The sequence below is a fragment of the Xylocopa sonorina genome, chromosome 9 (genome assembly GCF_050948175.1).
Source record: "Xylocopa sonorina isolate GNS202 chromosome 9, iyXylSono1_principal, whole genome shotgun sequence".
NCBI classification, from domain to species: Eukaryota; Metazoa; Arthropoda; class Insecta; order Hymenoptera; family Apidae; genus Xylocopa; species Xylocopa sonorina.
In genome coordinates this window covers 10,571,590-10,598,467 of record NC_135201.1, presented here as the reverse complement: position 1 = coordinate 10,598,467, position 26,878 = coordinate 10,571,590, and the positions used below count along the sequence as shown (strand labels likewise).

At 39.4% G+C, this 26,878-nt stretch overlaps 5 protein-coding genes and 1 long non-coding RNA gene across 11 annotated transcripts in view; 4 read left to right on the top strand and 2 right to left on the bottom strand.

Annotated features, from left to right (window-relative positions):
- Twi (twist) lies at positions 1-5,264 on the top strand. 2 transcript variants are annotated; one of them, XM_076900307.1, is made up of 3 exons: positions 1-1,090; positions 2,436-2,608; positions 5,142-5,264. In XM_076900307.1, exons 1-2 carry the CDS (start codon positions 136-138, stop codon positions 2,570-2,572), a joined length of 1,092 nt encoding a protein of 363 aa, XP_076756422.1. In that variant the 5' UTR covers positions 1-135; the 3' UTR covers positions 2,573-2,608; positions 5,142-5,264. The 2 variants fall into 2 exon arrangements, with proteins under 2 accessions (XP_076756422.1, XP_076756421.1); XM_076900306.1 differs by lacking the exon at positions 5,142-5,264 and having other exon boundaries at positions 2,436-2,715.
- Positions 5,265-10,785: 5,521 nt separating this feature from the next.
- Positions 10,786-14,003, bottom strand: LOC143427449 (ubiquitin-conjugating enzyme E2 J2). Its single transcript, XM_076901607.1, has 4 exons — positions 13,297-14,003; positions 12,958-13,192; positions 12,767-12,895; positions 10,786-12,689 (listed from the first exon to the last, which is right to left on the bottom strand). The coding sequence occupies exons 1-4, from the start codon at positions 13,410-13,412 to the stop codon at positions 12,477-12,479; spliced, it is 693 nt and encodes a 230-aa protein (XP_076757722.1). The 5' UTR covers positions 13,413-14,003; the 3' UTR covers positions 10,786-12,476.
- Positions 14,004-14,527: 524 nt separating this feature from the next.
- On the top strand, positions 14,528-16,324 carry Tmem98 (transmembrane protein 98). Its single transcript, XM_076901608.1, has 4 exons — positions 14,528-14,938; positions 15,010-15,119; positions 15,201-15,333; positions 15,429-16,324. Exons 1-4 carry the CDS (start codon positions 14,783-14,785, stop codon positions 15,702-15,704), a joined length of 675 nt encoding a protein of 224 aa, XP_076757723.1. The 5' UTR covers positions 14,528-14,782; the 3' UTR covers positions 15,705-16,324.
- Positions 16,325-17,010: 686 nt separating this feature from the next.
- Positions 17,011-20,246, bottom strand: LOC143427448 (ATP-binding cassette sub-family F member 2). 2 transcript variants are annotated; one of them, XM_076901605.1, is made up of 9 exons: positions 20,162-20,246; positions 19,391-19,578; positions 18,915-19,318; positions 18,667-18,830; positions 18,376-18,603; positions 17,895-18,282; positions 17,622-17,813; positions 17,314-17,517; positions 17,011-17,218 (listed from the first exon to the last, which is right to left on the bottom strand). In XM_076901605.1, the coding sequence occupies exons 2-9, from the start codon at positions 19,569-19,571 to the stop codon at positions 17,078-17,080; spliced, it is 1,902 nt and encodes a 633-aa protein (XP_076757720.1). In that variant the 5' UTR covers positions 19,572-19,578; positions 20,162-20,246; the 3' UTR covers positions 17,011-17,077. The 2 variants fall into 2 exon arrangements, with proteins under 2 accessions (XP_076757720.1, XP_076757721.1); XM_076901606.1 differs by lacking the exon at positions 20,162-20,246 and adding an exon at positions 19,700-19,880.
- An 807-nt stretch (positions 20,247-21,053) lies between these two features.
- LOC143427101 (uncharacterized) lies at positions 21,054-22,939 on the top strand. The gene is made up of 3 exons (XR_013102245.1): positions 21,054-21,121; positions 21,606-21,945; positions 22,603-22,939. It is a non-coding gene; the product is annotated as an uncharacterized LOC143427101 (long non-coding RNA).
- Positions 22,940-25,788: 2,849 nt separating this feature from the next.
- Rhogap100f (Rho GTPase activating protein at 100F) overlaps positions 25,789-26,878 on the top strand; it is a 43,045-nt gene continuing 41,955 nt past the window's right edge. For all 4 annotated transcript variants that reach the window (XM_076900960.1, XM_076900959.1, XM_076900958.1 and 1 more), the window contains exon 1: positions 25,789-26,070. The gene's annotated coding sequence lies outside the window, so the exon portion shown is untranslated. The remainder of the gene's footprint in view (positions 26,071-26,878) is intronic.

Genomic DNA, 26,878 nt, shown 5'->3' with positions numbered 1-26,878 from the left:
ATAGATACAGACAGTCTTCGTAGTTGGATTGATTCGACAGACTGGTTCAAAGTGCCTGTAAACTAGTTTGGTATAGTGAGTGATGTCAGTGTCTGAGTATTAAACAGTCGAAGAAGTGTAGTTTCTCTAAACAGCATGCAGACCACACAGCCAGTGAGCCTCCAGGCGCAGAGGATTCAAGGACTCTATCTTCTAGACAACAACGACAGTTCTGGGATTCCTCATAGTGCTGGAAGCTCGGCTAGCAACTCGCCCGACCACTATGAGAGGTTCTCCCCACCGTCACATCTGATGGACCTCAGCAGCCCTCCGGAGCACAGAGATCTGCCAGGATATCAGTCTCATCACCATCATCATCACCATCAAGTGTTGTATCAACCGTCCACTTACTTGATGTACGAGAATCCCGATGGGGAGAAGAGATATCAGGAACATCCCAACGGGAAGATTCTCAGAGAGCTCCAACCCGATTACGACAGACGCCTCCACGACAATTCCCCAGGATTCTTGTCCGATCACAGCAGGGACCACGAGCAGAGTCTCTATTTGACACCGTCACCGCAGATGTACTCGTCAGGAGGTGAAGAAATGGCGCCCAGGCAAACTCAACAGGGTTATCACGTGGAGACAGGGGAATACAAGCCAGAGGTGTTGGACTACAAGCCAGGTGTCGAGCAGCAACGGTACAAACAGATGGAGATGAGTCAAATCACAGAACCGTCCTCTTCTACTAAGAGTTATGGAGTTGAGGAGTCCAGGAATGGCGGCAAGAGGAAAAGGAAGTCGAGCAGTATCGAGAACGAGTCCGAGACGGAGAGTAACGCTTCCTCCACGAAGAACAAGGTGAGAAGGAAGAGCGGCGCGACCTTCGAGGAGATCCAGAACCAGAGGGTGATGGCCAACGTGAGGGAGAGACAAAGGACGCAAAGTCTGAACGAGGCGTTTGCTGCGTTGAGGAAGATCATACCCACGTTGCCTAGTGACAAGTTGAGCAAGATTCAAACGTTGAAGCTGGCGACCAGGTACATCGATTTCCTGTTCCAGGTGTTGCACTGCAACACGGAGAACACCGACGGCGCTGAAGATGTTGGTAAGTCCTTATAGCACTTTATACAGATCTGAAACACATTGAAATTAGAATACTGTTAACTATTTGGTAGACGGATCGTGCAAAATTTTAACTTCAGCTTTTTAGTAGCTTCGCAATCGCAAAATTTTAATGCTAAATATCAAAATGTTAGTATAAGTATAACAATGAAGCAAGTTAAAATTCTGATACTGATATAAATAAGGCTGTAGTTTAGACTCTGCTCTTGAAACTTAGTATGCAAATACTCGTTCATAATAGCAAGTTGTATGACGTTTCCGTCGGCACCTTTCTCCAGGCAAGTAGCACGTGTTTATAGAAACTAGCTCGCGTTTGTTTAAAGTGGCCTCGTAATTAAACAGACCCCCGTGAAGAGGTGGCCCTCCGATTCGAATGTTGGAAACCATGTTAAAGTAGCTTGTGTCATCTCAGTAGCTCTTGCACGAGAGTCACCCCGTTCAGGTAAACATCTTGTCCCACTCGACTCCGTTCGTCATCAGCCAAACAGTCTTTACAAACTGATAAGAGAACAAACAGGGGATGGATCAGTCCAGACGCTCTTCAGCGATTTATCTTTCCTTTGCATTCCTGATAAGCTTCCTATCCTTCAGGTTTTAGTATCGCTGTTTTTCTTCAAGAAATTTTGATACTGTCAACGCCTTCGATGTCTTTCTTCAACTGAAAGTAAAAAATATGAGGCTCGTGTTAGTTTCTCAGACGAAAGAAAGCTTCTGTCGATACTGCGATACCAAAGGAAACGCATCTTCGTCGGTTTCGTTGCATCCTAGTATCTCAGTCAAAGCTGACAGATTACAAGGCGACCTAGTGCAGACACCAAATGGTGACGATATACCATAACTCCAGGTGACTAAAGACATCGGGACACGCTAACTGTCTCGAAGACGATGACGATTGGTCCGTTTTCAGCGCGCCGCCGCGAATACACGCTCCGTGTTTCTTCTTTTCATTTTGCTTGGCTGATATCCCATGACGTTTCTCCCTTCATCTCCACGCGCTTTCTTTTCAGTTGCTCTCGGCGGAACTCTGATCCTCTGGTTCTTTCTTTACTTCTCGTCTTGATTTACTCCCAATTAAAACGTTTGAGGTGGTTAAAAATTGCTCCGCGATGCGTCGAATTTCAATATTTCTAGTTCGTAACTATCGAAGTTTTGATTCTTCTAACATTTGAAAATTTCTATTTTTTTGTTGAACTGAGATATTTAAAATTTAGTTTCCAACTTGAACGTATCGAATATCAATGATTCTTAATTTTGGTTCAAAGATCCATTATTCCACGAGCGAAGGAAGTCCCGGGGAAATTAATCAAGCTCGATTTCCTGTCTTCCAGGCGAAAGAAATTCAAGGGGCGCTGTCCTGGCCGCCAGAGAAATAACTTCGTCGTCGTGCAGCTACATGGCCCACGAGAAGCTCTCGTACGCTTTTAGCGTCTGGAGGATGGAAGATGACTGGAACTCGAATCTCTAGAGACATCAAAAAATTTCTTCCTTTAACTGCGACAAGGTAGAAGTTACTTAAAAAGAACACGTTGACTGGCGCTTGGACTGCGCATCGAACAATTACAAAGAAAAACTCAGGAGAAACGCTTAGGAATGCTAAGTGATTATTTAAAAGTATATATCCGCGATGAAATTGAGAATGGCAGAACTGTACGAATCTGCCGTGATATCGTGCACTTATTTCCTATTTTCGCAGGTACGAAAATATCGAAATTATGATTAATCGGGAAAAGACAATTAATGTGATGAAGTAAACGCGCTTTGTAGAACGTTGACGAGCGGAAATCAGTCGACTCGTACCTAAGCGAGTTTCTGGGTGGCGTCGATTTCCGTTCCACGAGATGAGCAATTGTTATCTGAAAAAAGAACGGTGTCAAGTATTTTTTTAAATTAGTTAACAGATAGACTAGAATATTACGAGCTCTAGGAAATGAAAGATGAACTCTGCGTTACTCGAACTAGTACCAAAAGAAGTAGACCTACTTTTCTTTCTCGAATTATAGCAGTGAAGTATAGCAGCGAAGAGATGCTGTCACACTTGCTGAATGACCGTGGATGACTAATCGTCAACGATTATTCTTTGTAGATATTATGAGGCATCCGTTATTGATTCTTCTTTGAAATACAATCGGGCTAGTTGATTTCGCGTCGTTATAGATCAACCGAGGGCCAGATCCAGTCGATGTAAATGTAAGCCAATAATTTACGTCTTCACGTCGCTCTATTAACAGTGGAACAGCTTTAGTCTAATCAATTCCACCGCGATTTCTGCACCGTGTGAAAGCTACGATCGTGTGGAGCATCTTCTATATAATCTCAGGATAATTTCACTACTTAAAGTAGGATGTGAATCGATTTCTTTACCAGAATAAATTTTTATTTCGCAACGCGGCATTTCAAACGGTTTGTCTGTAAACGCGCGAAGAAAGCTCCTCGTGTACAATGAAGTCGTTGAATAGTCGATTATTGCTTGGGATTCCCGAAATTATTTCCTCTTGCCACTTTCTTCACTACCTCTCGAAACGCTGGCCAATCCGTTAGGGTGAATTTATGGCCTTAGAGGCTTCGCTTTGAATGGAAAGCAACTTGGTCGCGTGCTTTGCATCGAGGAACTAGAAGGCTGGCCCCAGTTAGTTCTGGAATATTAATTTTCGCGTAATTATTAAAAGTTATCAATCGTTTAAAGAGAATTTGCAATATTTTCATTAATACGAGCGACAACAATACCATTAAACATCAGACAACGCTTTAGACCGTACGATAGACTCATCAGTGGGTTCCTCGAAGCCAGACGCTTTTCCTTTCCCAGATCCACAACAGACAGTAGCGTCATTGCTACAATTTTACGAGTTTTTTTACGAGCTTCGATGATCGCGTCGGGCTAGCATCTCAACGCTTGTGGAAACAAGCTCTAACTGCTCCCGACGGGTAGATGAAACTTAAACAAAACAACCGGCAGAGAAGCATTAACGAGCATTTCGGCGCCCATCGGTCGCTCAAAGAATATTATACTACTTTTTCTTCTTTCCTTCCTTTTTTTTCTTTTTGTTAGGACGAGTATAACTTTTGGTACATAGAAATCATTTCAGTTTAGGTGTATCATACATATGTATATAGTTCGTCGAAATGGAAGTTTCTTCACGGGTTTGACGATTTTCCGTGTGAACGTTTTCGAAGTCAGCCAGTTATTTTAAACTAAGAAGGCAAGAACGAAAAGTTGGGTCCACGTTTGACTCGCTTAACGAAGACACGCTACGTTAAATCCGCCAGCGTCTTTATTGCCGTACTGAATCTTCGTGAAAAAAAGCCAGCCTCCAAACGAGGTACCATCAGTGTCCCCCTTGAGAAGCTGTCAGGGAATGCTATTCTCCTCCTATCTTCTTTCCTCTTATTCCCCTCGTTGGACAGCCACGCATACCAGTTTTGGAAAAAATTTTACTAAAATAAAAGACGGGAAATGAATTACAGATTTATGATCTTCCACGAATCTATGAATTACGATTGAAGCTAGAAATTTGGTACAATTTTCATTCTTATTGTTGTGAGGAAGATTTCAGATGCGAAAGCAAACATTCGATAACGTTTTACCAGTGACAACTCCGAAACCATTCTTTTCTGCGACGACGCTGGCCATAAATCTCTTTCAATTGAATTAGCCAAGAAACACGACGACCCCAAACTTTTCGCTTTGCCATCTTGAATAAGTGTATAGCCATCTTAACTTAATTGTAGCTAGAAATAATAACAGCAAGTGTGACGCGGTAGTTTTCTGCTGATTTCTTCTTACTTTCCATTCAGGTGTGGAGTATATCTAGAACATAATTACGTTGTAATGTATTACTGCTCTGATTAGGATGATCAGAAGATCGGATGGTCTGATCTTCAGATTGTTCTAACCAGAATACGTCCTGTAAATACAGTTGCAAGATATTGACGATTGACAGATTTTTATACTCTTGTTATGTAGTTAAAGAATGAATTAATGCGATCAAAATGCTGTATATATTATATTTAATAACTCCTTTAATTAGTCTTAGGTATCCAATGTATAGATTCTATTATCACCGACGCAACTACGAGTTTTAGAGGTAGAAAGAGTTATTGTCTATGTAAAGCAATATCGAGTGTGACTATTCTTTTTATGAAGAAACTAATTTAAACTTTTATGACAGAAGTTTACAATGTAGACCTCGAAATTGCTAATTTTCTTCCCGTTTTTGTATAAAATCCTTCGTTAAAAGGACGCATCGTGCCTTGTATTATATAGCAAACTGTTTAACTATAAGTTGTCAAGTGCACCTCAAGTGCCTTGGACGTACAGCTAAAAGAACCAAAAATCCTGTACATAGTAGGCTAAAAACATAATTTCTAAGTTGTACATTCTCGAGCAAAGAGACTGTAATATGTAAATATATAGTCTTAAGTCTACTTAAGTTTTAATTGAACTGTAGGTACAACGATGGCCGGAAATCGCAATAATTTATTATTCGTCGATCGACGAATTATCATTAAGTAGGTCTGTAAATAGTTTTGTAAATATTTAGAGCGTTTCTTGAAAACTTAGATCGAAGAGAAAACTTCCGTGAAAATTCTTCTGAACATCCACTTTGAACAGTTATGAAATTTGACGTACGCATCTCTATTGTCATCTGTAGAAAATGTTCGATGTAAGTCATATTTGTTTTTGCAAAATTTTCAAAACACTTTCATTTTAGATTACTATAGGACTTGCACTGATTTCTTAAATTCTCTACGCGACTTTTCCACTGATAAATATTCTTATAAAATCCTCCAAATTTGTTTCTTTTTGAGGATTGTAGTGTTCAGAGGCAAGGTTTCCAATGATATGGCAAACACTTGGATTTCCATTCCTTAAAACGATGCCAATGTGCATTTTTTAATGCGTATCAACGTGCACTCGCGCGTTTTTCTAATGTACAGTATTTTTATATCGATTGCGAGAATTGCAATAAAATAATCATTGACCCTAGCTTCTGCTTTTTTCTTCCCCTATCCATTATTTTTCAACTGTTATACGGATTCGTGTATCGTGATAAACGCCATTCGAACGCTTAGATTGAACACTTGTTATATTTGCTCCAACAAACGTACCATGTAAATTGTTCTATTGCTTAATGTACAACGCAGACTAGAGTACGATGCAATAAATATTGCCGATACTCTACACAATTTATTAACCCCGTCTCATTCACTGGGCAGATTCAACCGCGGCGGAAGTTCCGATCACGGAAGCTGGCGAGGCTTAAAGGCGCGCGGATCGTCGCGTAACGCCTCGTACTGTTGACGTCACGAATACTCGTAAACGAGAGTTCAAGCCGCGAAACGTATGGATATTCCCAGATCGTAAATTCGAGGAAGCATCGTGGAAAGACGGGGGCCGACGGGAGATGGAACGAGACAGCGTTCTCGAGGGAGAGCCGATAAATAATTTACCAAAACGCCAGCCGATGGCAGGCTTAATGGATTAGACGAGCCAGTGCAAATATTATTGCAAGGAAACGGCAGCCAGTGACGCCCAGTTTGCCCGATTGGCCAAAAACGATGTCAACTCGACGGTCTTACGGCCAATCCACGAACACCGGATGTTGGCTTCGATCCTCTTCAACACGTTGTTCCCTCCATAACTCCGTTCCTATACCGCAGAGGCACGTGGTTCCCCTTCTCGTGGAATTCTTCGTATAATTCGCGATGCCTCTTTATTTCCGACCCTATATTACAAATATAATTAATACCGATCGAAGAGCAACATTATCGTACGACAGATCTCTTATAAACAGTCTTACGAACTACAATACCGTGGTGACTTCTTCTTGGTAGTGATAAAAAAGACAGTCGTTAATCTCGACTACCCTCTCCTTTTTTACCCGGGATTGAAACCAGTAGGCAGTGAATTGGTAACGTACTCGTGATCGTAAAGCAGCCAACCGGTAGCTGGAAGACCTGTCACATTCTACCGTGGTGATCCCAGAAATCTGAGAAACCACCTAACCTAAACATAGCAACCCACCACGCTTCACCGGTTTATTTACGAACGCAAGAACTCGATGGAAATCCTGGTGTGAACCCTGTGCGTGACTGTACCTCGCTTTTTTACTTCATCCTCCTTCGTCCCTGGTTGGCGGATGGAAGATGATGACTTTTTAATCCGATGCCTTGTTGATATTACGTGTCGTCCATCGATGGAGGATAAAAAAAAGTGGTTGGTCCTGTAGGATCGTTATAAGTTATGAGAAAGATTGTCAAGTAGCAAAAGGAAGGTAGTTGAGAAAATGATAAAGCGGAGGCCGAAAGAGAAGGTGGATAAAGGTTGTGCAAAGGCCAAGACACGGTGGAAAAGCTAAACATCTGTTCTCTGTCTTTTCCTACTAAATCACCGCAATTTCTGTCACTCCTTTCGTTTTCCACCGGGATGATGAATCGTCCATCGTTAGTGCCAACTGCGACCACCATCTCCTTTCTTCTCCCTTCAACGTACTCAGCATATATACGGGGTGGACAGCTAAAAATTACTGTTATAAATATCTTTAGAACTACTGAAGTATTTTTTATAACAATACCAATAACAACAGAGAAATATCGTCTTATTTATGTAATAGATTATTTTAAATACTATTTACCTACATTTCACGTATCTAAAGATATTCAAGTTGCTAACATTTATCATAGTTCACACTGTACATTGGTAAAGCGTTACGTATAGTTTTATGCGGCCAGTAAACCGTACTGCAACGGGCTACACCACTCAAACAGGACATATTTAGGTAAATACACCGGCAAGGAAACTACCCTGCTGCGAGAACATGCAGATTAAAATAGAAGTAGACGAAGTTTTGTTTGGTTCTTAAATTTAAGAAAAATACGATCATAAAAATGTTTTTTATGCAATACTAATTCCTTTTATATCAATATAAAATATCACATTTTCATCGAAAGTAGAGGATATATTTTTCTCCAGTAGAATCAATTTTTTCAAGGCATCCGTGGTATCCATTTCTCTGCGACATTGGAACCACCATTTTCATTTCTACAGAAGAAGTATTTCAGGAAACGGTTCCAGCTGGAAACTAGAGGCGGAGAACGTTAATAAAAGGCGCGTTTCTTGCGCAGAAGCATCGGTAGAATCCGGTAGCCGATTCATTTAGGCTTTTCCCGTGGCCGCCGCTAGGAATTACGGATACAAGCGGCAGCTAATTAAGCAGCGTAATGAACTCGTCCCAGCTAGTTAATTATTTTCGAAATGGTTTCCCAACGGACAAGGAAATGAATACATGGGATGGTTCCTCGAACTGTGGTTCTAATCGATTCCCAACCGTCTAATAAATCATGTAGCTGCCTCGTTACACGGTGTAAGTCCGCAAATGTAGCACAGTGTGATACCTAAGCATACGCGTGTAATGGAAAGTTGAACGCGTCAGAGAATGTGTGATTACTTACTCTTGAATAACTTTAAAAAATGTAAAAAATACCAGACTTTCAGCAGGAAGAGGTATTCCTCCGACTTCCAGTATCGAATAACCAGTATCGTAAATCGATTATCACTTATAATTACAAATTTATAAAAGCGTTTTGATCCAAGCACCTGAAAGGAAATAGTTACAGTGTCGCGCATACATGTGCATCTTATTTTCGCAGGATCTCAAGCGCAACCAAAGTATCCTGGCGTCTGGTTCGATGATTTACTTACGAGGGGCGGTCTCAAAGCGAAAGGAGGTCGGAAAAGGGGAGTTCGGGATTGTAGCCGCCAGAGGAAGAGCCTATAACACCACTTCCTTGTTATTTCGTGGTCGAATAAATTGCTGTTTGCTTCTTTTGCGGGATGTTTTCGTGGATTAAGGTGGATCTACGTGGATACCGATGTACACACAGGAAGTTCACGGAGACAGCTGCAGGATCGTTCGGACATTCGGGAAACGGGGCGTCGCCAAAGTTTTGTGACGAACCAAATCTTTCAATGGGTACAACAGGAATTTGAACCTAAATGGAGGAGAAAGAAAGCATGAGAAAGGAGTCGTGGAATTTTTTAAACTAATATTCGACATAAAAAAGATTTTCATAGCATTTCTTGTTATTTAATAAAATTTGAGAAAAAAATATTCTATCAACGCAATGTAGCTAACCATGTGCGCAGTTAATTCTAATAAATATGAATTACTTTAGTTTCAGCACCTAACCTAACACTTCATCCGAAGCTACATACAAGTATATCAATCTTACACGAGTTATTCAGATTACTATAGTTTTATGCGTTCCTTATTTCGTTAATTATTTTCTAATATGCTTCCACGTATAGTTGCAGTCGATGTTCACTGACTTTTCATTCGAATTCCCGACACGCGGGGCCCCGATTCAGGGACAAGTAAACACAGAATCGGTAAGAAAGCTAAAGGCGGACTTTACAGGATACATCCTTCCTCGCGAGCGCACTCAAACAAGGGGGCATTCAAAGAAAATTCTAACTGTTTATCGTCCCGGTAAACCGCGACTGCTCCCGTTTCCTTTCTTCCTTCCCGATTGAGAAACTGTTGAATGGTTCTTTAAACCTCGAGGTAACCGTGCATACACGCCAGGAATACGTGCCACGAATTCTTATCGTAAATCCGTCAGGTGAATTGGCAAGTGTCTTCGAATAACTGTAAATAAATAAATAAAGTCAATCATATCGAATTAAGTGAAATTCGAAACATTAAAAAGGTGCTTCAACTCTACCGACAATTCGAATTTGAACATAAAAACCTGCGTATAGACCAGCGCACTAACTATAGCATTTTTATAGAACGTTCTACTGTGTGTTCTTCAGATGAAATTCTTATATGGAACGTAAAACGTTTCGACATCTTACAAACCTCGCTGCTTTGTGACGATAATAGAAAAAAATATAAAGTTACAATGCATGTTCTCAGATAAGGAGCCAAGGACGAAGAATCGGGTTGTTCTAGAGAGATACGTAGAATTATCGACACTGAGTAGTTTTTCCGAATTCTATAATGTTGCACTTCCTCTCCATGTTCGATATTGTGACCACGCAAGTCAAACGAATCGCGTTACATTGTACAGCGTGATACAATTTATATTTATAAAAAATTGAATAATTACTTTTTTATTAATCGTAGTGTATGCGTGTTGTATATGTGTATATAAAAAGGAAGAAACGATGGTACAGAAAAGCGTAAATCGGTTGAACGAAAATAGAAACTGTTTTGAAACTCGTCGCTGCGTTTCCGTTAATAACGACATCTGTAATTGGCGATCGAAGTGATCAACAGGGAACCGCGATCTTTCGTCCATTGTCGCGTAACTGTATTTCGCGTGATTTCTCAACTATTTACATGCTTAAGTAGTAAAATGAAAGTAGCTTCGCGCGTGTAAGAGTGAATACAAATGAATAAATCTGCGTGTATGATATTTATACAGAAGTTACAAAACGTATATCATTGGTGGGTGAAGACAGGATTCGCTTTATAAAATGATAACTCTTTCTCTTCTATTTGCAGTAAAACAAAATGAAATTATTCTAAGAAGAGAAAAACGGTCGATTCTTTGCGAGAATACGGCAGTAATCGCAAAGACATCTTCTTAAACGTAACGGTTGTATAATATTCGACCTGGATTTCCATCAAAGATGGCGAAAAAACGCGCGAAATTTCCAGTTCAAACTGCATCCTTTCAAAGAACTGCGCGCGCATCTGTACGTTACTCTTTATTCCAACGAATCATTTTGTACGCGTTACAACTTTCTTGTCGCAATTTACGTTGTTAAATCCATCGGAAGAGCTCGAGACCCTAAAAATTAGGTAAGAAATAATCACCTCGCGGCCTGAATATTACGCGAAACTCGAATCATTCGTTTTTTGCTCGTTTCTTTGCAAAGTATCTCGAGTAACAAGGAAGCAAAAAAGAAAAGGACGCTATTCCTCTTGAGTACAAAAATGGTTACATTTTAATTCATAAATAAAAGCCAATGCAGTATCTTAATATAAATATCGATTTAGTCATCGTGTCTCATTGTTAGTTCTGCTTCCGTTAGTATTAATTGTACATATTATTAATAGTTCAATGTTCGATATAGTATAATTAGAATATGTTAATTTGCGTGTTAAAATTGAATTGAACCTTTTTTTTTTTTTTATATCGCTACAGTGGATAATGGAAGAGTACTATGTCCAGGAACGTAGTAGCAATCGATTCGAACGAAACTTTCGACCAAGCTGAGAACACGCAACATATACAAACATACAAGGGGAGAAACGAATTTCGAACGAACTTTCGCTGGTGTTACTTTTCAATCGGGCCAAATTGAACGACGAATACTGACACTGACCTGCGAAATTCCTATGTTTTTCTTCTTTTAAGGTAAGTTTGTGTTTTTCACCGACATTACATACGTCTTACTATTCTACTACACGTATTTACAAAATCGACACAATTTCATTCGAGATACGATCTACTCTCTACCAAGCTTAATCCGATTCTGTTGGAAATTTCGGCATAATTTCTTATTGGCACATCGCAGAGGCATGCTACAATCATAGATATTCAAAATTGAGGAAGTTTCGCCTTTCTGTTAGAAAATGATCGTACAAAGTTTGTCATACGGATATCAGAAAGAAACTGGAAAACAAGTATACGAAAGCTGTAGTAAAATTGTGACTTTTAGCGAGTTGATCATAGTTTTGGGAAGCCCCTACGATTCTATTTCGTATTACTCTATTGTTTTCACTCTCTCATGCACTCTCTCTCTCTCTCTCTCTCGCTTTCTCTCTCTCTCTCTCTCTCTCTCTCTCTCTCTCTCTCTCTCTCTCTCTCTCTTTATATATATGTATAATTTCACAAATAATTGCTAAATATTATAGTTCATCCTGTAGAACTATGCTTTGGAAATTCGCGTAACAGAACTCGATTGAAAGCCAATAGCGTCATAATCCGAAATGATGACCTGTATCAATTAACAACGTTAAACTCTTTTACAACTGGTTAAAAAACTTATTGATACTCTGCTTCTGACGATAAACGTTCGTGGGTAAGAAATAACTCGTTACTGAGTTGCTATACCCTCGACTCGCGGTTATCACGTTTAAAATTTGCAAATATATAGTACAACTTGTATTTTACAAGGTAACTTTGATATAAAAATCTATCGAACGTCCACGGTATTATCAGCGTACTCGAAAACCAAGAGGTTGAATAGTACCACGTAGATTCGACAAGTATGGACAGACAAAGTCCTAGATCGAGTTTTTAACACCTTTTTCCAAGATCTGCACGCGTCGTTATCACAACTTTCTTCCGTTATCTTTTATTCCACCTAAAAAGCATTGAAACGAACGCTGACCATTCGTTTCTCATTTTTTCACTTATTCCATGGCAACGCTCCACAATACGTATTTCACTGTATAAGCAAATGCCGCGAAACCTATAATGACGATGATATTGGCAAGCGCACTGTACAATGGACTTTGATCCCTTTGCAACTGGTCGCGCAACAAAGACGAAACTTCGGATGCTGCCGATTGATGCCTCGCCTGTTTTTCTAGTTCTTTCCTGTGTTCCAATTCGGCCTTTATTATCTGTGAGACAGATGTTTTTTTTACGTTGTATTATGTTACAAGTACCCAATGTATTGTTTTGAATAATTTGATTGTACCTCGACAGTTTCTGGAAAAAGTTCGCAGAACATTTTGTCCTTTAAATTATATTCCAAACTTTGTGTGGCGAACTGTTTCTTCTCGTAATCAGATGTGTTGATGCTACCCATGGTAGGACTATTTTCAATCTGTTAGAAAAGCTATTAGTATCGGACAACGAGATTCAATGTAATTCAAATTAATTACATACCATAAAACTAAGCAATCCTGTAAGGATAGTAGATACACTCCACGCTGGATTCCATGTGTCAGGGTGAAAATCAGAAATGGATAAACACAGTCTTGTGTTCACTTTAAATCGGCCATTCGGAGTAGTCATATAAATGCTAGGAGGCTGGAATGGAAATTCCCGTGGAAATATAAGTTTTCCATGATAGAATCCTCCTTCATAGGGAGTTTTTTCTGGACCTTTGACTACGTAATGCCTATAAAAAGATTATATGGTGTCTATAAATGCGTATCATTACTTCCGCAGAAATATTAGTTCCAACCGAATCTACAAAATTATGAAGATGTTCACAACATTTACCATTCTAATATATTCGAAGGAACTGGTTCCGCAACTACGTATGGTATAGGATCCTTCTTAAGACGCATGTAATCTTGCTTCAGTCTCGCAGTCGCACTATTTGTTATTCTATTCATGTCAATTACTAAGTGTACGAAAGATGTTTCGTAAATATTTTTCTAATTATCTATCGCTTAATCTTTTGTTGCGCTTTCTAAAGTCTTCTCCCCTGTAAGACAACTATTCTTTTGCGAATAGTTCTTTGTATGAACTCTACAACTACAGTGAACTTCTTGTTTATGAGATTCCTTACAGAAAAATCGCGCGAGTTTCGCGTGACTCTTCGAGACGTCAATTTACCAAGTGTCGGGACGCGTTCTACTTAATGGTTGCACAGTAAAATGCGTTATTGTTTCCAGTTACTCGAGGGTAAAGGTGAATTCGTGGACGATTTAAAAAGTTAGGTTACATTCCCTTCGAACTTCACTACCGTAAATGCAGATCTATGCAGGAAATGATGCGTCGTGGAATCGAGGATTGTTTGCGGCGAACTTTGTCTTTTCGCTTAAAGAATATTCACCAGTGACACTAAATTTGACAGAAACTCGTTCATGACAGAAAACATATGACTATGAAATGCACTAAACTATTTTATTTTACGACAGTACTACCAAACTCGATTCTGAGATATCGATGTTACGTCGATTGTTAATTATCCGGAGATATCGATGTTATTAATGTCACTATTACATAACAATTTTAATGTTTACTCTGCAACGTGCTATTACAACATTGTTTTTCGATCGTCAAAAAAAGTAAACACTTTTTTGACAAATTGCTCTCAAAGTTATGTAACCACTATATTTTTCATACAAATATAAAAGCACATTTACGTGAACGCTAAACTGTACCGCTAAGAAATTGTAAATTTAACGAGACAGTTTTAGCATTCGTTCATAGTGTTTACATTTAATTGAATTCCCTAGACGCACTAATATTTATAAAAATAGGTACAGAAACATGAATTGAAAACTTCAAATTTTCCATGTACTACATTCCATATATACATGTAACTTGGAATTACGCAACTGAGAAAATATTTATAATAACGATGTTTGTTAATCGTTTAAACGAAATAATTTCTTACGAATTCACAATTGAAGGAAAGAATATGGCTATTTTTTAAAGAACTTCGATTATATTAACTTGGTACTTTATCAAGTACATATAGGTAACGATCGCTAGAAAACCACCTGTTAATATAACCTTTGAATTACATAACATTAGTATATACAACCGGGAAATTATTCGTTGATGAATGGAGCTTAAGATTCGTAACAGTCTCCGCCTCCCACCGACCATTACCGGGAAACTCGACGCTGTTGTGTTGACACTTTGGTCTTAAGAAAAAGTTGTTCAATCAGCATTCATGAACTGTTTGGAAAGATTCAGCTGATCCAAAGATTCATTTGAGTGAATTCGTTGTATTGTCAAACTCATCTTAAGGATGAGTTCTCCGGTGTCCATAAGTAACGCTGGTCCCACGACTGGTGCCACAGGAATGGAAACAGTGGTGGCCGTAGCACTTGGTGCTCTTGCTGCTGTTTTCCTTGGCGCACTTTTAGTATTACTCGTTATTTGCAAAAGACAGAGATGTTACTATGTAAGTCGTAAACTCTTTGTTCGCCTTGAATTATGAAACTTGGCTGCAAGATTTCTGTTATTACGTTTCAGAATCAAAAAGATTCTCCGGATCTAAGCTCGGATTTGTTAGAGGGTGAAAATTTCTCTGGCTTAGGCTTAGATGCTTGGGAAAGTGAGGAATGGTTAGCTGGTGCAGAGAGGTATAATGTTTTTGATAACATAAGTAGAGGTGATAGCTTGTCTTAAGTCTTCGTTTATCTAATTTTGCGGACTTAATGCAGATGGGTCGATGATGCTACTGGTTTAGCACCGTTGTGCATTGCTGTGTTAAGGTCTTGCCATGCTTTGGCTTCCAGTCTCACTGCTATTGCAGGCACAGTGAACAGTAATACTGTTCCATTGGAAATAGTGGATGTAAGTGATACATAGGATGTTTCATTAAAAAGCAACATATGCATCTCTTGCGAAATCACACAACTTTTGCCTGAAAAATAACTTATATCCATCAGGTAGCTAGACGTATTCCACCTCGTGTTGATGACGTTGTCAGAAGCTTGTATCCGCCATTGGATGCAAGGCTGTTGGAAGCCAGAGTAGCAGCATTGGTATTGGCTGTTACGCATTTAGCATTAGTAACAAAACACGGGGTGTCAAAGAGTCACGCTAGAAAGTTAGCATTCATTGATCAAGCGTTGAGCGATATGGATTCGCATCTGTCGATCTTGAGGAATGCGGCATTGGCACAGGAAGTCGCTTGTTCTGTTCCAGCTTCGACACCAGTTTGATCTTGAATTGCATATCGTTTCTTGATTAATGTACGGGAATTACCATCAATGTTTATCATTTCTGTTTCCGATGGTTTTGGGATTTTGCGCTAGGCTTCGTTAAATTCTACATGAAATTTAAAGTACGTACGCATAACGTGAGAAGTTCCATATTATGTCTTTCTGACTTTTGTTTTATTATGTCAAGGTCCAAATACCTCTAAACAATGTAACATTGAGTATTTTTTTACCGTCAATATTCAGTGTATTACATTTCATGTAATCATAGTTGCTTACAAAAATGCATACATTATTTCCGTAGCGTATTAAAAAATATCGTAAGATATATTCTAACATTTTTCATGATTAAAGAACACCAGAGATATACTTTATGTGATATGGATATTGCGCCAGACTTTAAGTCTTCCATGATTATTAATACTATTTAGATCGAGAGTGTTTAATTTATACCTGAGATGAAAAATTCTATGTCTCGAAAAATGTGTCGTTTTTGTCAATTGTAGTAAATATATTTATAACTGTTTGTACACATCTATATATTTTTATATTTACCGAGAATCAAATTATTACTTTATAGTTAAGTAGGACTTTATAATAAAGCTAAATCGTAAAGAGAAGAATTCGAGAGTATTCTGATGAATTTTTGTAATACTTAAATGTGTTTTATTTCATTGTAATACTCTGTAATAATCTATGTATGTGTATAGATGCACATATATCTATATATATATAAAGATGTACATATCTTATATATATATACGTATATGTATATGTCCAATCATATTTTTCTCACAATACATTAATAATGTCGGATCTCTAAGTTATTATATTAAGTCATCTCATAAATAAATGTCTTTTTTCACTTTATCTAATGAAATGTTATAATTCATAAATTCCATTTTGTATAAAATGTATAAAATATCCAAAAATTAAAATACGTCTCAAGTGAGATTCGCTTCCATGACACATACTATAAAAAGTATTTTTGGAGTAATTCTGACTATTATTTAAAATTAAGAACCAATCTTTGCAAGCAATGATTAAAATATTGTTTTGTTGAAATTGTATTCCTAAAGCAACATTAATTATGGGATGACCTAATAGAATGGTAAAATTTCACCTTAAATCAATTTACGTAGGATGTCACAGAGTAATTCGCTGTTCATCTTTTAAATAAATTAACTAAGAAATCCTCGATCACTGATCGACGCTACACAGCAGCGTAAAGTCAGTGCTAGACGCGCAGTAATATTCGAAAAAGAGGAGGCAAACGCAAGTTACTATAATCGAGAGAAAGGGGAAGAGAAAGAGAGAAAGAGAGAAAATATACTTGGAAAGAAAAATCGAGTAGAGTAGATTACACATCATTTGCATTATTTGCTTCTGTTCATTTCTTTTTGTCTCTTCTGATTATCGCTAAGCACTTTGCTCTTCAAGTGTTCTTTGTAGTCTAAAATATTTCCACTCCATTTCGTAACTGTACCATTTTCACACACCCAAATTTCTTCTGCCACCTAACAATAATAGAAAAAGATATAATCAATAGTGTGAAACAATCAAACACTAAAATTGAGCATAACGTGTCTTTCCTTTAAATGTTATTACATACCTGGTTTATTAACCTGAAATCGTGAGATACGAGCACCATCCCACCATCAAAATCATTAATGGCATCAGCTAGTGCATCAATTGTTTCCATATCCAAGTGATTGGTCGGTTCGTCTAACAGTAATAGATGGGGCACTTGCCAAGCCAACCACGCGAACACTACTCTGCAACGCTGGCCATCAGACAATTGTCTTATTGGGCATACCTAAAATAATTACAGCCAGAAAAAGAAGAGTAAGGCTAATAAGAAAACGTACTGTAAATTTGTGACTGTAAACACATTTGTGATTTGTTTATAAGCAGTTATACCTGTTGACGACCGGTTAGTCCATAACGACCAATGATTTTTCTCATTTCTTCTCTTTCCTTGACATCTGGAAAAGCTTTCATCATATAATCCAAAGGCGACATGTCCAAATCTAATAACTCGTGCAGATGCTGGTGGTATCTTCCAATTCGAAGATGACTGTTCTTACGTATCATACCACTAGTTGGAACTAACTGTAATTGCACAATACATTATAATATTTTATTATCTATACTTTTTGTAATCTCATAAATAACGATAGAGTTGAAACTCACATCTCCATATAGTAATTTTAGAAGGGTACTTTTCCCAGCACCGTTTGGACCAACTAAAGCAATTCTGGTATCCAAATCTATACCGAACTCTAGGTTTTTGTAAATCCAAGGCGAGTCGTCATTGTAGCGGAAACTAACATTTTGAACCATTATAACAGGCGGTGGAATAGTTCCACAAGAGGGGAAATAGAAATTCAAAACTTTGTCATTGACCACTTTCTCTGTAAGACCCTGTGCTACCATTTTCGCCAGTGTCTTCTCCTTCGATTGTGCTTGTCTTGCTAGCTTGGCAGAACCGTGACCAAATCGCGCTATGTAATTTTTCATGTGAGCGATCTGATCCTGCTCCCAGTTATACTGTTTCGCTTGATTTTCCAACAATTCCATTCTAACATAAAGAAGTACATATTAACATCTTCTGAGTCAACCAGTTTTGATTCTTAAATTTTGACTGTTCTGTTTGACTGCATTTCAAACTTACCTCGTCTTTACAAAGGCTTCGTAATTACCAGTGTAATATTTCAACTGTTTTTTATTGACATGAATGATATTTGTACAAATGCCATTAAGGAAATCCTGCGAATGGGAAATGATAACTAGAATTCTTTTGTATGTTTTCAACTCTTCCTCCAACCACACACAGGCGTCGAGATCTAAGTGATTAGTAGGCTCATCCAGTAGTAATAGATGAGGTTTTACATACAAAGCTCTGTAAAAGATTTTGAATATATTTCTTTTCTCAATCTGATTTGATAAATTACAATTTACACACCTAGCAAGAGCAATTCGCATTCGCCAACCTCCAGAGAAGTCTTTGGTAGGTGTTTTCTGCATCTTGGCAGTGAAACCCAAACCGTGTAGGATATGGGCAGCACGAGCTTCTGCTGTATCTGCAGCCATATCCTCCAACCTTTCGTATACATCCATAAGTTGTTCCTAGTTGGGAAAAATTCTTTTAGTATAAAAAACTATAGACCTAAAAAGTGTATATACAAAGAAGAATGAAAAACAGAAACATACTTGAGCATCTTCCTCTTCGCACTCCACTAACTCTTCAGCTAGTTTCTCTAATCGCACACGCTCTTCGTCTACCTCCATCACGCACTCTAATGCTGTTTTATTGCTAGCAGGCATTTCCCTGGTCAAATGAAAGATATCGATCTGATTGGGAATAGGAACTTCACGATTTCCGAGTACAGCTAACAGAGTAGACTTCCCAGAGCCATTCAGTCCTAGCAAGCCATAGCGTCTGCCGCAGTTCAACTCTAACATAGTATCTTGGAGCAGTTCACAGCCATGGAAAGTGATAGAAAAGTTAGATATCTTAATGTCTCGACTACGCGGATGCGAAGCCAACGATCCTGTACACGAACGTGCCTCTGCATTTAATCTGGCGTCAGCTTCCAATTTCAGGCACAGTGCCTCTGCGATGAAAACAATTCAAATCGTTCATTACACATTATCAAACCTGAAACTATTAAGAATTTCAATTCTACCTTCAGCACTGATTGGTGTCCCATTGGTACCATTCTGCATGGCTCCGAGTCCCGGACTGGACTCCTTACCATCCTCTGCAGTTTTGTTTTGATTAGTCTGAGGCGGCTTCTTGCCTGACTGTCGAGCCTTAGCTGCCTCCTTCTTCTTTTGCTGCTGTTTCTTCTTCGCGTCGGACGGCATGATTCGTCTGAAACGGAAACACCTGGAGCGTCGTCCTGGACGTGGATATCAGATGCCGGTGGTGCGCGTTACGTAAGCCAGAGGTTAGGGATCGGGCAACACGTGCGTTAAGAATGTGAGGTACGTACGATGCAACGTCAAATTCGAAAATTCAAAAAACTTCCATCACCGTAAACGGTCCGTTACATGAGCCAGTCAACGAGAGCGACGAGGATGGACATACTCGAGGAGAGGGAGAGACGACAGAGTGACGAGCAAGGGGAGAGAAGGACGGCGATAGACGATCTGGGGAAACGGAAACCGTAATTTTTCATCGCAACTCCCGAATTTTCGAGTACAGGCTCGAAGGTTTGTCATCGAAAATGAATCGCAGGCGCGTAACAAAAATAAAAGCGACGCGACGAGGGGAAAAAAAAGATGACTGGTAAAGAGGAGACGAGACAGCTTCAGCTGAGACTGGAAAGGCTTTCGATTATTCCAAGGCATCGATGAACATTGGGAATACGTGAAACGATTGTAGGCTGCTCGACCTTTTCTATGCCCCAACGTTTCTTTCTAGTAACTACTTTAATATAACCTTAGCGAATTACCTAGTTGTGCGCCAAAAATCGAACGATCGGTGCAACACGCAAACACACGTGCATGTACTGCATGGTAGTATTATTTACCTGTGAGTAGTGGTAGAGAAACGTCGACGGTGTATCGATTATTATCGATAGTTTTCGGAGACTATCGAAGTTCCTTTTTATTGATGGATTAACTATTTCGAGAATTTTTTAATCACGAGTAATGTGCATTCGCGTGACAACAACTTCTCTGGTTAAGTATTTAGTAATAACGATTATGAACTATCGAAATGGCCTTAGATACGAGGAAACGTTTATCTGGAATATTAGAAAAGAGAAAACGAAAGGAGATGAGAAGGTAATGGCGAATGCATAGTAAGTAAGGTTAAAAAGAATCGCTAATTGGATGATATTTATTTTTTTCTTATGTATATTCAACCAATTGATGCAATAGATAAAATGTACTTGGAACAATGAATTATGGTAATCAAGTTCTACGCTATTTCTAATTAATTCCAAGGATTTCTGTTTCGATAAACTAATTTCTGTGCAATTTGAACTATCGATAATCGATAGTCGAATATCAACTCAAGTCACCAGTAAACATCGATGTTTCTCGACCTTCAGTAATTGGACGAAGACAGTCGCAAAGATGGCGTGGCGACGCTGCGTCGTTTGCTCGCTCGTTTGCAGATGACGCTGTGCAGTTTCTGAATAATTCGCGAAGTAGATAGTGCGCGAAAATTGAAACGAACGCTGTGTCGAATTTGTAAGGACGATTGCGTCGTGTGATGTGACGAGAACGTGATTTTCTGTTCGCGACAGGTTTGGGAGCGCGTATGCGTTCGAGGAAGAAGAATTTATCGAAGAAACTGGAATCATGAAGAAAGTTTGGAGTCCAGGAGAATGGAGAGATGAGTCTTGGACAATAGAAATGTTGCAACGAAGGATACAAGACTTCATGCAGTCTGGTGCACGTCGACGGTCAGTATATTTTAACCTTCATCATTTTTTGCGAATGTCTACGTTAATTATTACCTCAATTCAATCAATTTCTGAATGTAAGAAGGTATTTAAGTACTACGAAAAAACATGGGGTAAATTGTATATATATATGCAGTATAAACGTTCGAGAATAGCTTGTTTTCATGTTACGTCATGTCTCATGGAACGCGGGAAAATTTGAATTGGATACTGTAGTAAGTACTATCAAAATGGCACCTACTTGCGATTATTATCGAGTAATATGAATCGTCTTTTTATCATTAACATCGCTACTTATCTTAATTCCCATGTTACCTTACTTGCTATAAAAATATTCGATAAATAAATAAAGGAATGCTCGTTATACGAATTCACCCCAAGCGCCAGCATTCGTAATAGGAATCTCAGTGTAGTCGTATCCTAGATTCATCGTAAAGACAAATTTCACGTAACTCAGCGTGTAATATATTTTTTGTTTTAATAGCGTCCAATAGAAAATCTGTATGGCTCGCAGTAAAATTGACGTGGTTACGCGATTTGAACGGCGAGAGCCGGTTAAAGAAGTGTGCTTCTGATGAATGAACGAATGGATAAACGTCAGTGGAGGTAGGGGCGGTAAAAGAAGAGACGGACTTGCGCCCCTGCTTGTCCGAAGTCTGCTAGCGCTGGAGGGGGGATGTTGAGGACGTAGGACGTGGGAGGTTGCTGGCTTAATTGCACCGCATCACAGAACGTAGTATTTCGTAGTACGTGATGGTGGGGGTGTAATGCGTCCTCGGTCGTCCTCGTCCTCGCCGACGGCATCGTCGTCGCCTTCGTTATTCGTATGTATGCTGCACGCCCGCCCGAATCGACGTATGCGTACCAAGGCCGTACTCATTCGGGTGTTTCCATCGCAAAAAGGGGGTTGCTTCAAAATATTCTGCTTTCACGATGAAAATATTGATACGAGTTGATTTTATTTCGACTCTACTTTGGGATATTTTAATTGATAAATATATATTTATATTCTAATCGTGAACTCTGGGAAGAATGTATTTAAATATTCATTAATAAAATTTTTATTTTTGTTAAGTGAACGGTAAAATTGTATTAATGCATTTAATAGTATTCGAGTATTTTGAGAACGTAGAATTTATGAAAATTGTGGGAAGGGCGACTGAGAGCTGACGAAAGAGGCTCCTAATCTGGTAAATCCGTGAGCAGTTTAATTGCGTATAAAGTTTACAATTACTTCTGTGCTTGGGAATCTTGGAGATTTCTCAAGTACCTTGTAATCTTGATGAATTTAAGGAGCTGCAAACTTTCGCGTAGCTAATTTTACTCTGGAGCAAGGCTCAACCTTGCATTTTGCGAATCACGAAAAGCAAATACTTTCTCCATGTATAAACTCCGACATTTTTTCCATTCATCTAACAATGTAACATTAAAAATAAAATTTATCAAAATTTGTTTAAAACCTTAATTCTTTTTTTTTTCAGATATCGCAGAAGAATCGTCTTATTAGTGGCTGGTAGGTCCTCGAATAGTCGAACGGACGATAATACGGACCAATCGGGGATGGATGTGCTCGATGGACATAATCGATCAGTTGAGATGTTTGACACACTTTTCGAGGCGGACAACGATTAATTTTCGATAGACGCAATTCTGTCCTGAATCCGAACGATACAGAAGAGGTGGGTTTTTGTAGAAATAGCACCGATGAGGGGATAAAACCTTCGTATCGTAATAAATAATCGATATTACTCATAGTCTCTGGTGAAAGACCTGCTAGGATTAAAGAGGAACATTTTGAGCAAACTGATGTTCAATTCAACACGATATTTTCTCTATATTAAAATCAATAGATATGTCCAAGCGAATGATAAAATATTTTTTATTCGAAAACAGTAACACCAGAATAGAAGCATCGCAGAAAGATAACTTTTTGCTCCCCTAATTTTGTAAAAAGTAAAGAAAACGAATCAAAAGTAAATGTATTCTCTGAAATGTAGGGTTCGAATTGTTGTGCATCGTTTGTCCATTATTTTATTTAGGTAGGGGGTTAAAGGGGGCATGTTGTGACGGTCCTGGTGTCTCGTATGTGCGTGACGTGGAAAGTGCGCGCGAGCACACACGCTCACGGTGCTCGCGTGTCAACTACCGTAACCCTCGAGTACATCGGGGTGGTTTCACGGGTGGACGGGGTCGTGGTTGAAAGGAAGGGGCTGAAAAAAGGTGTGAATGCCGGATGGCATTCATTCAAATGCCGTCCAATCACAGCGTCGTACTCCAGGTCGAGTGGCAGGGCCGGCATACATCGGGAATTATTAACTCCTCGCGATTCTCCGCCGCGCTAACGAGCCGGATTAACCCGAATCGGGGAGTAAAGGCGCTTGCAGGATAAACTGCGCGGATCGAGTGGATCCCGGGGAAATAAATAGCGGCAACGTGAAAAAAAAAGCGGAACGTGGAAATCGAGGAGTTCGAAGATTTGGAACAGCAAATAATCGCAACAGGAAGTAGTTGAATATAATTGGAGAATTGAATTAAAAAAAGATTGAAACAGAAGTTTAGGAACACAGTTCAGTAATTGAGTTGAAAGAAAGGAAAATGGGAGATACCAAGAAACCAGTATGGAAGGTGAAAACTGGAACACTTAATGCTGGAACTAAATCGAGTGTAAGTTGAAGTAGATAATTTTGGAGAGTCGTAGAATTTAACTGAGGAGTCGAATGTAATAGAAATGTAACAATCCAGTTCAGTAACTAAATCTAAAAAGAGAGACAATTAAAAACGTGGAAGATGGAGAATGAAGATAGCAAGGGGAGCAACCTCACACGTTCGAATTTCCACTTAAAAGGAAAGTCCCTGTAAATCGAATAGATACGACTCTGTAATCATTTCTAGAGTCCGGAGTTTGGGCTAGAGACCGTCCTGAAATTTATGAGTCCGCCAGAGAGGATCCGACTCGAATCGACGAGCCGGCGTCTTTCTGCCGAGTGTTTTTGACACGAGGCGGTCTCTTCAATCGATCCAAGCCAGAATAGCCGAACCGGAAGTGGGACGTTTAGGCTCGATGGGAATGACAACGAAGAAGCAGAGAGAGAGAGAGAGAGAGAGAGAGAGAGAGAGAGAGAGAGAGAGAGAGAGAAAGAGAGAGACAGAGATGAACTGAGATATACAGAAAGAAAGGAAGAGATAGAGAGTGACTTAACTTTGGATCACGCCGAGGCCCTCTCGCTGTGAATCACTCGAACGAATTTCCTCGATAAGATAGCTATCCTACTTCACCCCTAACCCCCTTCTCCTCTACGAGAATTACTTTCATACGATGGTACGGGTGAGGCGATTCTTCTGCTTAAGAATTAATTGAAAGGGAAACGAATCATCGACGTTGATCGAACGAGGATCTAGGAGAACCCAGCCTCTTCCCCGGATCACCCTCGTTGTGTTTGATTTAGTTTATAGCTTATTTAGTAGACCACTACAAAAAGAAAAATGTTGCAATTTGGATAAAGCGTTGAAGTCAGTCGCTCATGGATGAGTCTTTGTTAAAAAAATTTATTGTTAAATGTGTAAAAATGTATATAATAATGTCTCGATAAATGCAACTAAAGTCTAGTTATCGACGATTGAAACGGTTGGGACGTTCTCCATATTTCTGGCCTGTTATCCTTTTTTTATTTTTCATTCAGCTATCCAATTCGCGTGCTCACGCTTAGGTTGGCACAGTGAATCGGTTCGAAGTGGATCTCGTTTCACGTTCAGGTTGTGCCCGGTTACGAAACTGATACACTCCGAGCTGAAAGACAAGTAACTTTCATCGATCTTGTTCCAGTGATCCCATCATCCCGCCTCGTCCTCCCTGCCACCGGGAATCCCCATCTCGTTTTTTACGTTTAATTGCTCGTCACGGCGGCCAACCTCGGACCCGAATAAATTTGAACGCTGTTCGCGAGGAATTTTATTGGACATCCAGCAGAAACTCTCGCCGCTATTAATGTATCCATTCCGACCGCGTTTTACAGTGAAACTGGGAACAAAATTGATTGGCCGTTTCATTGAAAACGGCCTATAAAAACATAGAATTCAGATTTTTAGGATTTAATCGAGAAAAATGTGGACAAAATTTTAGCTTTTCAAAAAGATTAAGGCGATTATTCCCAGTGGGGCAAATTGTGTTTCGCACTTTGAGTTAAGGTTCAAACGACGGCTGCAGCGACTTTCATGACAGAATAGTATGACAATTGCCAGCTGATTACAATCTCCTACTTTCAGAAAAAGGAAAAAGGGGTAAAAAAAAAAAATTAGCGACGAAGGAGGCAATCAGCGCGTCTTAGAAGTGGCACGGCCCAGGTTTTTTTGCGGTTGCGTCGACCTAATAGTTTGTAGACCGCGGTAGCACGTGAAACACTGTGATTATGCGGCGTGATTTCGAGGAAAACCATAATAGCCGACCCTGACCGTCGAGAAATCCTCCCGCCTTAACGAACAACCTAGAAGATCCTCCCCTCGTGATTTATCAGTACGACAATTCTGTCTGGAATATCTACACTAGAATTATTCGCGTTTAGCTCATTCTACACTTCAATGAAACACTTTGCGGACCAATATTCGGGATTTTCATAAGACTTGGGTATATTTTGATCCCTAAGGATATTTTAATGTATTTCAGAGAATTTTTGGAAACTAGAGGACACCTGTACGTATCCAAGAAACTCGATAACCATCGTCTCGTATGAAGAACTATTTACAGCGAGGCAAGAAATTTAATAAAACTCGTGGAAGTCATGGAAAACCGATGTAACGCCGTGCATACGCTCCTCCGTCACTGTCGTCGTCTCGAGACGGAAAGAGGAGGCGCAAAGAAATATTTCTACGTCTGCGTGAGAGGGTTCGACAGCTTGAGAACGAGCAGAAGGAGCCGGGACTCGTCACACAGTAGCACAGAATCAATTTCCTAGGTGAATCTATATTTCAACTTTCACGAGGGATTATACAGCGAAAAAAATATTTACCGATATCGAAATTAGCAGAATTTTGATTCAACATCATGTACTGATAAACGAATATATTGTTTACGATTATAATTTTATTTATTCGAGGTAGCGATGATCTGAAATCTAAATAGTTACTTTCCAATGAAGTATTTTAGCAGTAAGTTCCACAGAAATATACTGATGGTATTTGTATCGCGAATACTATTCATAGTTGTCACGTTTGAACCATAATTCGCGCTACCAGTACGTATAATCGTAAGACAATGGCTTAAGTGTATTAGCCCGGAAGCTTAGATGAGATTAATTGATATTCGATGCTAAATGCATTTCCAAGCCCTTTGCGAATCTCTCGATATGAAATTTTATACTTCACGCTGCAACTACTTTCAATGAATGGCTGTAAAAATTAAATTGGTACATGATAATATTCGCGAAAAAAGAAGGGGGGATATGTATAAATTTCTGTCAGGATAGATAAAGCCGAACCATCTGCCAACAACAAAGAATTCACGAAAGCATTGAAATAACCTGTTGCACCGGGGCAGGGGAAAAAAATCCGAAAGCCACTCGGCCGACTGAGATCCATAAGAATCAATAAACCCATTAAGTCTGACAAAGTAACCATAGCCCATATTCAAATGCGACTAACAAACGGCGCCTCTCTGCTCTGTACTGTCTTCTTTCCAACGCACGAGCAAATTTTATCCCCCTCCCCCACGTTGGTTCGTATCCACAGACTTACTACTCTTAATTACCCCAGTTACAAATAATA

What these genes read in the sequence shown, in the direction of transcription:
- Twi (XM_076900307.1), top strand. Translation starts at nt 136, where the DNA reads ATGCAGACCACACAGCCAGTGAGCCTCCAGGCGCAGAGGATTCAAGGA. An exon ending in CGACGGCGCTGAAGATGTTG is followed by an intron (nt 1,091 to 2,435) that starts GTAAGTCCTTAT and finishes CCTGTCTTCCAG; the next exon opens with GCGAAAGAAATTCAAGGGGC.
- LOC143427449 (XM_076901607.1), bottom strand. Translation starts at nt 13,412, where the DNA reads ATGAATAGAATAACAAATAGTGCGACTGCGAGACTGAAGCAAGATTAC. An exon ending in CCTTCGAATATATTAGAATG is followed by an intron (nt 13,193 to 13,296) that starts GTAAATGTTGTG and finishes ATCTTTTTATAG; the next exon opens with GCATTACGTAGTCAAAGGTC. An exon ending in CAGGATTGCTTAGTTTTATG is followed by an intron (nt 12,896 to 12,957) that starts GTATGTAATTAA and finishes CTTTTCTAACAG; the next exon opens with ATTGAAAATAGTCCTACCAT.
- LOC143427448 (XM_076901605.1), bottom strand. Translation starts at nt 19,571, where the DNA reads ATGCCGTCCGACGCGAAGAAGAAACAGCAGCAAAAGAAGAAGGAGGCA. An exon ending in GCGAAGAGGAAGATGCTCAA is followed by an intron (nt 18,831 to 18,914) that starts GTATGTTTCTGT and finishes TTTCCCAACTAG; the next exon opens with GAACAACTTATGGATGTATA. An exon ending in GACTAACCGGTCGTCAACAG is followed by an intron (nt 17,518 to 17,621) that starts GTATAACTGCTT and finishes TAATTATTTTAG; the next exon opens with GTATGCCCAATAAGACAATT.
- Tmem98 (XM_076901608.1), top strand. Translation starts at nt 14,783, where the DNA reads ATGAGTTCTCCGGTGTCCATAAGTAACGCTGGTCCCACGACTGGTGCC. An exon ending in AAAGACAGAGATGTTACTAT is followed by an intron (nt 14,939 to 15,009) that starts GTAAGTCGTAAA and finishes ATTACGTTTCAG; the next exon opens with AATCAAAAAGATTCTCCGGA. An exon ending in TTCCATTGGAAATAGTGGAT is followed by an intron (nt 15,334 to 15,428) that starts GTAAGTGATACA and finishes TATATCCATCAG; the next exon opens with GTAGCTAGACGTATTCCACC.